Source organism: Acromyrmex echinatior, chromosome 14, assembly GCF_024713525.1.
Source record: "Acromyrmex echinatior isolate Ae372 chromosome 14, ASM2471352v2, whole genome shotgun sequence".
NCBI lineage: Eukaryota > Metazoa > Arthropoda > Insecta > Hymenoptera > Formicidae > Acromyrmex > Acromyrmex echinatior.
The window spans coordinates 5,715,604-5,730,188 of NC_141865.1; the positions used below are offsets into that span (position 1 = coordinate 5,715,604).

General features: G+C 32.9%; 1 protein-coding gene and 1 long non-coding RNA gene across 11 annotated transcripts in view; one reads left to right on the plus strand and one right to left on the minus strand.

Annotated features, from left to right (window-relative positions):
- Positions 1-14,585, plus strand: part of LOC105150454 (uncharacterized) — a 234,622-nt gene that overhangs the window by 35,416 nt on the left and 184,621 nt on the right. The window lies entirely within an intron of this gene.
- Positions 359-14,585, minus strand: part of LOC105150452 (glutamate receptor ionotropic, kainate 2) — a 159,204-nt gene continuing 144,977 nt past the window's right edge. Inside the window, exons 13-19 of one of the 3 annotated variants that reach the window (XM_087413339.1) lie at positions 12,171-12,368; positions 10,884-11,109; positions 10,283-10,447; positions 5,747-5,847; positions 4,649-4,856; positions 1,202-1,496; positions 359-497 (exon numbers count right to left, since the gene is read on the minus strand). In XM_087413339.1, the coding sequence (XP_087269465.1) occupies positions 491-497; positions 1,202-1,496; positions 4,649-4,856; positions 5,747-5,847; positions 10,283-10,447; positions 10,884-11,109; positions 12,171-12,368 (1,200 nt within the window). In that variant the 3' untranslated portion in view covers positions 359-490. The other 2 variants (XM_087413341.1, XM_087413340.1) reach the window with 2 other exon arrangements.

A 14,585-nucleotide genomic window follows, 5' to 3' on the forward strand; every position in this document is an offset into this window, starting at 1 on the left:
GTGCCAGCATATAATCTTGATTTTACTCAATCTTCAAATATCGAGCTAGTTGTATCACACGTCTATTTATCATAGTCCCATTGAAACAATAGGAGAACGCATCTTGCAGGAAATACTAATTCTAATCATGACATTCTCGTTCAATTGACCTCAGTCTCAGGTTCTCGTTTGCATGCTCTCGATCGATGATTTGCCGTCGTCGTCGGAGCGGGATGGCCCTCGTTGCGGTTTACCAACCCACCCCGGCGACTATATGTGCTATAAGCACGTCTCTTTCTGATCTGTAATGTTGACGACCACGGAGGCCTGCGTGGGTAGTTCCTTTTGGACAGGTACACCTGTTGGCACCTCTTCAAGTATTGGTCAAAGGGTCGTGGTTCTCGAGACAGTTGCCGAGGGTGGCGGTGGCGGCGGGGGCGGCGGAGAAATTACTACGTCTGGTTCACCCGCTAGATCGCAGTCGAATCTCCAGAGAATATTCTCAGGGTGGTCACCTCCTAATACAGTACAATAGTTTATAATTCATTGAATAAAGATAGATTAAAAAATAGACTTTAAAATATAGATTCTAGAGTCAATATGTGGATTAATATATTATTATATTAATATATATACAATTATTTTATACCTTTTAGGATACATTTATAATACCTATATACATATATAAATTTATTATTGCTAATAATAATAATAAAAATGAAGAAAGATATTTAAAACATAACGCAAAAAAACATAAAAGTTTTACAATAATAATTTCATTTTGTAACAAAGACATTATTTTTTTCCATATTTAATATTTTTGGATAAATTGTTAATATTCTTTCGATTTCGCTGCTTTGTAACTATAAAGATATTGCAAATTAATTATACGGAAAGAAGAATTTTATTGAAGTATCTAAAAATTTATCTAGATATAGATTTGAAAATGATTTTGTTGGACCATCAAAATGTAGAAATTTTAAACATTACTGCAAAAAGTTTTGACATTTTAACAATTTACTTGAGCGTCTTGCATAATTATTTTAATGATCCAACAAAATTATTTTCGGATCTGTATCTAGGTAAATTTTTAGATACTTAAGCAAAAGCGTGATATCTTTTCCGTGATATGCGAACGTATATAACAATAATGATCAATACATCACTTGACTTAGTGAACATAATAGGACGGGACAATCTCGTGGCAGATAGATGGTTGTACCTTGACCCAAGATGATGCCCGAAGAGCCCCGTCTCTGTCTCGGCGGAGGTGCTTGGTGTTTGTGCGAGTGATGGCTGTGAAGATGTGAATGTGAGTGGCAGTGCGTGTGACGCGTGTGCGTGGGGGTAGCTTTGCACGGTGGCGGTTGCTGTTGTTGTGATTGCTGCTGCTGTTGTTGCTGCTGTTGAGGACGAAGATGAGGACGAAGCCTGTGCTAGGTGTTCCCGCCATGGGACACTTGATCGAAGCTCAATGATTTCTTCATCTCCGTCATCGACAACGCACCACCCTCCTGCTGAGAGATAAATAAGCGCAAGTGTTAGCTATATCAGGTTGACTAACAGAGAACAGAGTTTGGCGATGAGACAAGTGAACAGAGTTATTAAAAAGTTGTGTAAGAAGTTGTTAAAAGTTTTTAAAGATAGGCAGGAAGATTATCATTGGGCCTCCGTGCGCCAACGTTGATAACTATATTTTTAGAGTTGTGTTTGAAACGACCAGCACGTGCTTCGCGAAACGATCTTTTTTTACGGGAATTCCGGGATATGGTAGTGCCGATATGGCTTTCGGATCACGTTTTCAGAATGGAGCGAGGCGTTCACAATATACACGCAGACATATTGCTGGTTAAAAGACTGCTATATGAAGGTGAAGCTTGCGGTTAATAAAACGAATTTTTCTGCGAATAGTCTAGATTCTAGGCAGATCGATCTTACGTAAATAATTAAAAATGACTAGTCTGCATTAATACAATTCAACACTGAAGAATTTTAATAATAATACGAACAAGATAGTTAATATCAAATACATTTTAATTTGACATTTTATTTGATTTTTTTTTCTTTGCGTTTGTATAAAATATATATGTGTAGATGTTAAATATGTTAAATATATTATATAAATTTTACTTGAATGGGGAATGATCTATTGTACTTATTGTATAAATCAGCGCGAGAATCATGGTTTGAGAAATGATAATGTGACAGATAATGAACAGAGAGTACTCGAATAGTGTAGACGGAATAATGCGGTCAATGTGGTTTATTGGAATTCAGAATTTGCGCGGAATTTGCTGGAATACAATTGCATTTTCTCAACAATACGGATGTCCCTATTTATAGCGTGTATTACGCATCGACAAATGGTACATTAACATTGAGTTAATTGCTGTTGGATAGTATAGAAGTATATGTTACGATACAATACATTCGAAGCGGATACAATACATTTTAAATCGTAAATACTTTACGGATTTTCGATCGTATATGGGAAATTGTGCATCATTTTTTTGTTTTAAAGTAATCATTCCTTTATCTCGAAAAGAACGAGTGCTGACAATGATTGAAGAGTTTGAATGGTTATAGGGTCGATTCTGCAGTCTATCACTTTACATTATCGTAGCAGTATTTGGCAGGTGGCATTTCAAAAGATACATCACGTATTTTCATTCAAGAGAACTAGAATTTGAAGTAACAGTTATATTTGACTTTGAACTGGTCGTTCAGCTTTGATGGAATTTAAATGAGTTTTTAATTATATCACAGTGCGATTGTAATTAATTTTAAAGCAGCTGAAAAAGTCTGTATGATGAAAGAGACATGATATGACGGAAAGAGGTAAAACGAGAGAACGAGAGAAAAACACGTCGCTTTTATCACATGGAAATTTTTTTCCAACAGCGTCAGTGATTCATAAATTTGTGAATGCTAATGAAAAGTGTTAATTCGTATCATCTCTATGATACAAAGTGATTTAAGTGCTTAGTCTTTAGAATATGCATGTAATTCTTTTAAAATTTTCTAGCAAATTTATGATTTTTTTTCTAATTTGAAAATATTTTACAAATGATAAAGAGATCTTTCTGTATGTAAAATAATAATTTTTACTCAAATCATGTTATTATTAATTTTAGAAATTATACGATAATTTATTAAATTTATTCGTTTTTGATTTATTGATAATTCTGAATTTATACGTAGAATAAATAATTTTTTTATTTCAAAATATATATTATAATTTAAAGTTTTTTATTCAATGGATTTGGTATACATAAAGAAAAAAAAATAATTAAGAGAGTAAGTTTAAAAAAATTACTTCCGTATTATGAACTTTTTTCGCACATCACTTGTTCATTTAGATAATGAAGTATTTTATTCTTTGAACATTTTTTAGAACTTATATTTTTAAGGTTAATATTTATAGAATACTCTTGTATGTGTTTTTGTATGAAATATTCCTGATAGGTTTGCATTGAAAGATGGCTCTCTATAAAAGTGTAACCTACATACGTTCCTCTCAAGTTTTCAAGAACATGATCGGCTCATACGTTCAACGAAAAAGATAAATATACGATATTGATTTTACTCATCATGTAATATTTGCATCATGAGACTAAACCATTCTCTATAGAAATTTCATTAAATATCGCTCGAAGGTATAACGCGCAATAAAGCGCACACTGTTATTGTTGCAAGTTTATGCATGCAATTATGTCTAACGTACAATACTGCAATTGTAAGCGTGTATGACATAATCCTGCATTGTGTGTGTGTATGTGTGTGTGTGTGTGTGTGTGTGTGTGTGTGTGTGTGTGTGTGTGTGTGTGTGTGCAGGCAGTTCATTAACTGCGAAACATAAAACGTGCGCAAACGAAAAAATATTTTATAATGAATTATACGCTTCATAATGTGCACTCGCGCCGTGAAGTAACCAATCTAAAATCAATACTTAACAGCTATCGTAAAAAAAAAGAAAAAAACGTATACATTGTCACAACACTTTACAAATAGACGTGGGGTGTACAATAAATTCGTGCGAAATCCGCGTGGGAGACAACTGGCTTTTATAATACTCCCTTGTCAAATGATGTGCGGAATCTTTCTCGAATATCCATTATTTCTCTGAATTCGAGTTTCTATAATATAAAAACGAGAAATGTTTAGAAAAAAGAGGGGCTTTTGGAAACTGTACTCTCAGCACGGTAATACGAATCGCGAATCTTCGACCAATATCACATGCATATTGATTCTCAGGAATAGTTTCTAACACAAAGACGAGAAAAATCCAGAATCCACGTAATTGGCTCTGTTCGACGAAATTGAATTACCGTGGAATGAGTATCGCTCCGCGCGACCAACAATCGGCTCTCCTCGGAAAGCTCTCGAGTAATCTGTTGCCACGTTTCTATCTCTGCTGATTGTTTTGCCACTTTTTTCTTTGAATATGTACGCCAATGATAATTTGTTCAAGTCCGTTGCAAGTGTCTGAGCAGAATTCTTAATTGTGTCGCGCGATGCAAGTTGTTTAAGTCGTCGTTATTATTTTGAAATTTAATTGAAGATAGGAAAATATCGAACATACAGTTTGCAAACTGTACTATAGTATCCTCGAAGAGATGCCGATTGCAAAACTTGATCGCGTGCCCGTCATGTGGGACAAGACTTACACCATTTAATCGCGGAATCTCGATGCTCGGTATGTAGGTCGTCTCCTCGTGTTCGGAGGAGCAGAGTCGCGTCCTTCTCCTGGAAGAGCGCGGGCTGCAACGGCCGCATAGCCCGGCGGCCGCGGAATTGCGCGATTTCGCAGCGGGCCTCTGCCTGGAGCCGCAGCGGACGGCAAATCGCAATTCCGAGGCCATCTCGGCGCAGAGAGACTGTCGAGCGGTTAAATGATGGTCGATGCGTAGTAGATGCATGTGCGTGTTTACCATCCGAGAAGTAATCGTTGACGATGCAGCAGATGCCGATACGACAGGTACAACATACACCAAGAGACAATACACGAAACGATCATACGAGACCTGAATGCATGCAAGGCTGACTTCTCCGTCGCGTGAAGCCGTCTGTTCATCAAGACGTTCTTTCGAATAAATGCTTGCCACGGATATATATTGCATTAACATTCAGTCTATATGCATTTAACTTACATAAATCAAATTGACGTTAAGGTCACCGTAAATGAGAAGGCAGATATTTGATTTAAATGTACGAAAGGAATAGAAAGATTCAGGCAGGATTAACTTTGCAGCTATATGAATTAAATTCCTTGTGTGATTATTCTTCTTGCACTATTGTATTTTTTTCATTCAACTAGAATTTTATTCATTATATTTTGTATGCATTCTGCCTTTTATCGCTTAGTGTAAAGCAATGCAATAATAATAATGCAAGGTACTGAGAAAAACGTATTAAATTTTAATACCTATTTGTAGCTAAATATAAACATACATTTATTTGTACCATAATTATTAATTTGATTTAATTATAATTTTTTTATTTAGTAAATATTTATTTATTGTAAATAAATATTAAGTTAGTACTATTACTATCATAATACTATTCAAACGAATATTTGTTAAAATTTAGTATATTTTTTCTCAGTGTATAGAAAATAATAAGTCGAGAAAATCATCACGAAAGTCAAAAAGATGACAGAATTTTGAATTAATGGTAAGATTCAAACGAACCTCGTCCATCCATGAGAAAGTACAACTCATGCAACATGTTCACATAAAATTCTATATCGGCATCTCTTTTAACTTACCCTGTCCGATTGGGCATTCTTTTTGGAGTTCCAACAGAACTCGAGGATTGCCACCAGGATCGCTAGTGCCAAACCGCAGAGCAGTACAACGAAGACACCGCCTGAAATGACAAAACCGAAAGCTCATTATTTTAATGTCGGCGGAGCCGCACGTTTTTCTCTAATTTTACCGCAAACGAGACGCCGTTGGCAGCCACGAAGTACGATGGGGCGTGTTTGTACCCCATCTCTCGAACTTTCTTCGTGACTTCTTCATCCTTTCCCCTCCTCTACCACCCTTTGTAGCACTGGTTTGGTCGAGGAGCAAAGAAAAGAGAAAAGAAATACGGCGAAAGAAAAAAGGCTCCGCAGCGGCGGCCGCGGAAAATCGTGCGCGCAATATCTAAGCGGAGCGTGCACTTTCAAATCGATCGCATTATACTTTTTGGTCTGTTTCATGGGGAAACTTCGCGATGGAGTATTCGCGGGTAACGACCGTGAGTAGGGCGTGCATGGAAACGTATATACTGATAAATGGCGAGGTGCTTGTATTTATTGCGATGCAAGAGTCGTGCGAAAACAGTGAACTCTGGAAGGATATTTACGCTTGGTACGAAGTTTAGCTTACCTCTGATAAAAACGAAAGGATAGGAAGTATGCGAAAGTTCAAGAGAACGTTGCATTTGAAATTAATGGCTGTTTCCACAATGATTCGTGAGATTATTCGCAAAACCGGAACTTTCTTGAACACGAGTCATGAACTAATATATGCTAGTTGCTTATGAGTTGCTACATTCCACTTGCCTTATTTCTTCAAGTAGAATTCAATATTTCGTATAATTATCGACTAAAATAATATTTGAACAAATTTTTAAAGAGTTCAGAAAAATTGTTCCATATTTATTCCGTATTTTATTTAGGAGCTAATAAAAATTTAATGAGTAAATTTAATGAGTGAATATAACGGGATTTAAAATTTGAGATTAGCAAAAATAAAATTTGAGCAAACTGCTTTGGTAAACACTTTTTCGCCAATATTTCTTCGTACGTAATCAAAGATGAGTTTCCACTTTATTGGTCGAAAATACGGTATACGGAATCCATACATCGAATCGGTTTCCATGCAGTCAGCAAATTTACCTTCTGGGAACTTCTCAATTTCTCGAGTTGAGTTATTAGTAATTGATCACCGTCTGCAGTTATTCTCTATAATACATACTATAATTTTTACTAAAGATCATCCTTTTATGTAATTAAATTTATGAGATGTTAATTATTTTCAAATAATTATAATTAAATTATTTTTAATTATACGTAAAAAACAACCAATTATTTTAATTTATATAAAATAATTATTAAACCTGACAACAATAAAATAGAGAAAAATTTGTGGAATACATTTGCTTATGCTGCTCTGGCAAACATTTTTTACCATGAAACTTTTAGCTATATATTTCAAGACGAAAGAATGGGGAACAAAGTATGGAGGATGGAGAACGCTTTTGAACAGGCTAAAAAGTGTCCACTTATCGTTGACGGCAAGACAACCGAGCCGGGATCTCGGGGGGGATGCAAAGTAGATTTGCATAACTACACCGACGTGATTTATGATGACAGTCCGGACGTTTCACCGGAAAGACGAAAGTTTCTCGCGCGGGAGCCTGGATATCACCGGTGTTTCACGCCTATTTCGCAAAACGATATCAAGAGCTAGGTCCGGAAAGAGGTCGTGCGACATTGTGCGCCTACAGGCTGATCCAAGTTTCGCGGCGGGAAGTTCTGTTCACCGAGCTACAGGATATATGCCTAAGTTTTCCGTGAGACGGGACGGACTTTTGCCAAAACACTTAGGCACGAACCGAGAATTATTCAGAGCTCACCGTTCTCCGAGAGATTCTCACGCTAATTCGAAAACTCCGCAGAGTTAGCGATATTCTAAGGCAAATGAGTAAAGAGAATGCAAGGTCGCGCTAAGTGGATTCAAGCGAATTTCCGATATTATCGTCTTAATACTATTAGAATACGTTTATCTTTTGCTTCATTGGTCAGTGAATACAATATACATAATCTTAAATGCAGCAACGATATTGTATGACGGAATATATTTTTTATATAGTAAATGATTGGTTAACTTTGATTGTATTTTATTTCAGTTTATTTTTATTTATACTTTATACGTTTATTTTTATTTAGATCACAGGGAATCCTTAGCTTGTTTTCCTGCTTCTTTTTTGTTCTTTTTTATTTTAATTTGAGAAAATATAAATTGAAGTTGAAACAACTAACGTTAATGAAACTTATTTGATGTTCTATATTTGATGTTCTATTTTATATTCAATCTCTTTTTCTTCCTTTTTTATTTTTATATATCACAGACACTATGATTAAAATTAACGATTATTAAAACATAATTAAAATCCTTTATTAATAATTAATATATTAGGTGTTGGAATTAATTCGTAGCGTTTTTAATGAAAGAATGTTATTTATTTCACATGAGCATTAAAAAATACATTAATGAAAGTACTTCCCATCACTTGTAAAACGCTACGAATTAATTCCAACACCTAATATAATAGATAATTTTTGTTAAATTACTTATCTAACATTATTTACAAGAAATTATAATTATTAATAAACTCTGTTATTTAATTTTAACTATATTATCAATTTTAATTTTGATGATAAATTTTATCATTAAATTTTTTATCAAAAATGCTTTAAAACGTTTATTATAATCAAATTAAATATTCATTTTAAATAATTCACAAGAATTCAGAGACTAGTTCCATGAAAAGATTCTCTACATTTTTTAAAGCTTCCGACAAAGTGAAAAAGCCCATTTAATTTTACATTTCTGTCTCAATTACTTTAAGACTACTGAAAGCTTTTTTCCTCGAGATGGTACTACTTATTCTTATAAAAATAGCACGATAAAGGTCAGTCGACAACGACCGCTTTTCTTATGGCAAATAATCAAGAGACATTGAAAAGAACAGAAAAATAGCAATTCAACTATAATTTCGCGAGATTTTTGCATCTCACTTGAGACAGCTCGTTCTTTTTATCTGTCTTGTCGAGTACATTTACACCGTCGGTAAAATGGGTACTTATCCAAGTTACAAGGCGGTAAAGAAACGATGACGAGGAAAGGGAGGCAAAGTAGGTAGATAGCCCGAGAGTTTCTGCGAGCGAAAGAAAAAAAGAAAAGAGCTGAATCAAAGTAGGGGGGAGGGGGGAGAAAGAAGAAAACTTGTTGTGACTTCCATAAAAATTCGGAAGCGGTTTCCGAAGAGTTCGAAGAAAAATTCATCCGCGAACTTTATGCAAGATTCCGCAAGATTCCGTCGCGCTTGAAAACCTTCTCTTTTCTTAAATATTCACTTTGTCCACTTCGTGGATTCAACCAAATCTCATTGTCCTTTATAGTAAAAAATTAACTTTTTGACACTGAAGACAACTATAATATTTATGCGCGATATTTCTGTCTATCGATATTTATTTATTTTAACATCTAATAAGTTTAGCTTTAAAGACTTTATGTATGCACGTACAAAAAAAATATTAAATCCACAAATTGTTCGAAAATGAATAGATAATTGACTTTTTATAATATTTTATTTAAAATCTTTTAATGCGTAATGCGACTTATGTTTATAATTTATTTCTTATCATTTTCTTTATAAGTTTTCTTTATAAATCTCTAAAGCTAGTTGTTAGTTTTTTATTTTTGGATTTAGTTTTTTTTAATACATTAGTGATTTATACTGCTGTACAACGACATGTTTACAACTTTTTTAAATGTAAAAGCAAATAGAATAGTAAAAGTGACTGAAACTTAAATAGACACATAGGAAGAACACGCGGAAGTTATGACCATTACAAATACATCCCTTTTGTATACGAATATGCATATAATACGAAATGTCACTAATGCCGCAGCTGTGACGAAGATTTATACGTTAACATGCAAATATAACTGATAGGTTCCATAATCCAAATTTGTTGTGCTATAATTAATGTACGTATAGTTAATGTACGTTATGAATGAAATACAGCTTCACAAATTCGTTTTGCTAATATATTATTGAATATACTCATGCATGCGTATCGGTAAACATGATAACTTAATTGATTAAGCAGTTATTCAAACATCGTGAAAGCAATCATTTTCGTCATTCAATTTCATGAAAATTAATGCGGAAGCCTTTGATATACTGTGTTATGTAATCCGTTAATGAAAATGGCTATCTTGATATTATTTATATAGTCTGATGTAAACATTCATTTTAGATATGATTTAAGAATAAAAGAATTTTCTTATTCTCCTTAGCTGGTTCAATCTTTTCTATTGTTTCTGTCTACATTGTAAAAAATAAAATGTTAATTTTAACTTAAAGACGTTTAGTGGACTTTCTAAGCATGCAAAAATTTTAAAATTAATATTTTTGCATATCTCAGAAAGTCACTAAACATCTTTAAGTTAAAATTAACATTTTATTTTTTACAGTATATAATTTCGATTGATAAAAAATATGATTGGCTATATAAACATACCAATATTTTCAACTCCAAGGGCATTAGCTTTGCTCTCTTTATTCTTGTCATCTCTGTTGCATACGTCACCCGTATTCTTCCACCATTTATCATAGAGGATCTGTATTACACCTTTTTCCTGCAGTTCCAGTATAACTAGAGATATTTTATCCCTCCAGGGCGAACCTGCATATAAAAAGCCTTCGTTAGGCTGGCCAAGGGCTTCGCAATTTCTGCTTCTACAGCATAATCTCGAACGTAACTTTGCCATTGCACGTTTTGCACGTTAGATATATGTCGAATATATTATTAAATAATATACGTATGTTAAATATGCGGTTTAATCTCATAGAACATCTTCAAATTTTTTCCCGTTTCAAGGAAATATATAATCTTTTTGGTAAAATTATTTGACTGCTACAAGCTACATATTTCATGAACAAAAACTGCGTACTTTTGAACTATTCGTTCTGTGCCGGCTAAGAAAGCCAATTTTTCTTTAGCAGAAATTTAATTGGATACCATCCATTTCAGAAACTTCTTACCTTTCAATATTAAATACGTTGGCAATTACTCTTTTCAAATATGACTTTTATTTATTGCTATCTTTATTCATATTTACCTTTTGGAGTAGCAATTCCATATCCTTTGCTATCTAACAATCCCCCTATTTGTGTTAGATTACAATCGCGTTGAACTGCGTAATCGAGCATAGTCGACTCCATTAAAAATGCGTAGTCGCCTTCCAGAACTCTCTTCACTCCTTCTTCGTAGGTTTGAACGAACACAGATGGACTCTTCGATTCCATAAATCTCCACATCTTTTGATAGATCCCAATTTTTGAATCCTGTGATTAAATTATTTAATGCACAATGAGAACGATTTTTCAGAAGTATCTAAAAATTTAACTATGATACAGAGTTTATTGGATTATGAAAATAATTATATAGCTCCAGCATACTAAGCAATACTGCAAAAAGTTTTAACATTCTAGCAGCTTGGACGTTCTGCATAGTTTGACAATTTTACAAAATTATTTTCGTGTATCTGGTTAAATTTTTAGATACTTTAATAAAATCATTCTTTCTTTCTATATGCAAATTTAATTGTGTGATGCTTTGTGTTCAGTTTGTGTTTTGTACTCCACAGTTAATTTTAATCGAAAATTGAAGTTGAACATGAATTCCTGAAATCGTGAAAAACGAAAAAGTTAATGTTAAAATTGAAAGAATCTGCTTTTATCTGTGAATTAATATCAAATGTTTTTATTGAGCAAATGGTTCAGCTTCAACATTGTCAATATTAAAATTAAATTCAGGAATTTTTTGTTCATTACTAGCCAACTAATTTGCTCATTTTTCTGAAGGAAAAACGTTTCACTCAGAGAGAATGGAGTTTACAAAAAACGATATTTTTGTTTAACGATGTTTTCTGTTAAAATTTTACAGTATGATATACGATATTTCTAAATGCATATCACAAATTGATCAACCATTAGTACGACATCAGCAGATTTATTTGATATATATATATATATATACATTCTTTTTATTTCAGAGAGCGAATTCATATAATGAATTAAATAATTCATTATATGTATTTTTACGTGTATCTTTAATATTTTATTAAATATTAATTAAAAGATCAGAGATCACGTTATCTATTATAACTTATTATTCTAACACCAATATTATATTTTGAAAATTTTTATATAAATGATTTTTTAAAAATTATACTATAAACAAGGAGTACGAAAATTGTAATATTATGATATTGAAAATACATAAAAGAAAATTGTTAATACTTAAATACATTGTAATAATCATATATATTGACATTTTAAAATATACTATTAAGTTGCACAGAAAATGTAAAAGCAATTCTTTTTCTGTAATTTTCTGCACTTACTCTGAAGAACGTCTTCGTACTTCCGCCCTCTAAAGTGCCATAAGATATCTCGGTTTGTTCCGCGAGATCAGCGACATTCTCGATCGGCGTTATCATCCTCTCCACCGTTAGAAAAGCAGCCAGATTTGCAGTATAAGAGGAGATGATGATTAGCGTGAAGAACCACCAAATGCCGCCTACTATTCTCGTACTAGTTGCCTGATAATGAGGATTTATTTCGTATTCATTTTGAATAATCTTAATAAATTTTTTATTTAGCAAATTTATGGATGTTCTAATTTGACGACCAAATTATCAGATAATACCAAATTATCTGGGAATTAATTTCAAATTATTTTCTGCTTTGCAAATGTTATCAATTTAATCCGTATCATTCCTTTATAAAACTGCATTATGGAAACACTAGTTTATTAGTCAATTGAAGAATTTAGAAGTATAAACATAAATTATTGCGAATAAATGTACTGATTAATTTTAATAATCTCTTTAACTTCTTATAATTTTAGAAATGTATACGAAAAAATCATTTCGCTGAAATATCTAAAGATGTAGGTACAAATCTGAAAATAATTTTGTTGGATTATCGAAATAATTGTAGGAATTTTAAGCATGATAAACAATGCTATAAAAGACATTCTACAGTTTGAACGTTTTACATAATTATTTTGATAGTCCAACAAAATTATTTTTAAATCTGTATATAGCTAAATTTTTGGGTACTTCAGCAAAATTATTCTTTCCGTGTAAAGTTTTTTTATAATGGTATCAATATACAGTTTAATGCGTTTTCGAACAATCAAGTGATATGTATTTTCTATGTGTTCTTAAAATAACGGAGATTGTTTAATTCAATCAATCAAGTCAGTAGTTCGAAATCAAATTGTTGCAAACATATAAGAGAAGCATCCATTTAAAATTTAGGATTTCTCACGTGTAAATCTTTTGATACATTTACACTGTGAGGTAGATATTTTTTCTTCTGTTGCGAAGGATTGTAAGGAGATTCAAAAGATCGATTGAAAACGCATTAGGACGTATCAAGGTGATGAGGTCAACAATAATTCTCGAAAAATTTCTCGTAGCATTCGAAGAATGCAATACGGGATCTCGTTTAGATATCTCGGGATATTTCGAGCCATTAATGGCGAGGCCAACGTGAAAACGATCGCCGAATGTAGAACACCCATGAATGATTTTCTCATTCTCGTATTACGCAGCATCTGCCGCTCGGGAATTGAGCGAATGGATTTAATTCTACTGCGCGGTAATATCCCGCGAAAGAGTTTGTACGGTGTAATCCACGTATTCACGTTGTGTAATGAATGTGTATAATTCATATGTCGAATATAATTTCATGTTTTATGAGTGACTTTATGTGGAATGGCTCTTTTGGCGACGCGTTAAAAAAAACAAGTTTTCTTATCTATCGAGTTTAGTTTAAATCGATGAGAGAACAATTTTTTGCGCGTGCATAATATTACGCGCACATTAATATTATTTGCAATATTACACTCGCTCTGAATGCTCAAACCGCGATTCTCGGCGCATCTGGCTGACATGAAACATAATTTCCCGACACTCGAGACAGTCGCAACGACAACCCCGCATGTACATACGTGCCACCAGAGTCAATTGGCATTATATGATATACTATAGATATTTCTATGTGAGATTCTACTCTTTAGCTGTTTCATATATGTAGAAGTTTTTAATTTCTCTTATTTGTTAAATAGATTTTTCAAAGTTTTACGTGTGTAAGCATGCAATGTAGCGATCTAAGATTTATTTCAACATTTGTTAAGCGTATAATGTATAGTTATACAACGAGAAATTGATTTAGCTCAAGAAATCAATTATAACAGTTGATCTAAGTCATACATGCTTAGCATTGTCTTAAATCGGATTCACAGACTAAGTAAACGAGAGCGAATAAACATGAATAATTTAATACTCGCGATACTATCGAAATAAATCATTCGCATTTGTTTGTGCTCATGTTTGCTTGATCTGAATCCAGCTTTATATGTATATTTCCACATCTTTAAAATACTATTATTTTGTTCGCTTTTCATTTGGAATGTATTTTAAAATTCATACGTCATGGGATATGAGCGAAAAACTGTGTTCGATACGTATAAAAAAACAATGTGATATTTCGTGATTTATAAGTTTAAAAAAACTGACATTACGTCGCAATGATTTAACGACATGACAAACGGATATATCTGCAAGATAATGTTTTGTTAACGAAGTTATTATTCGTATTAAAGTTGATGTATATACTTAGTCATGATGTATTTATTTAGTCATCTTTTCTACTTATGTAATGTATTCACATTATTAAGTCCTAATTTTATTTTTTTAACCAAAATAGTTAACTCGTTCAAAAATAGAATTTATACTTGAATCAGATAA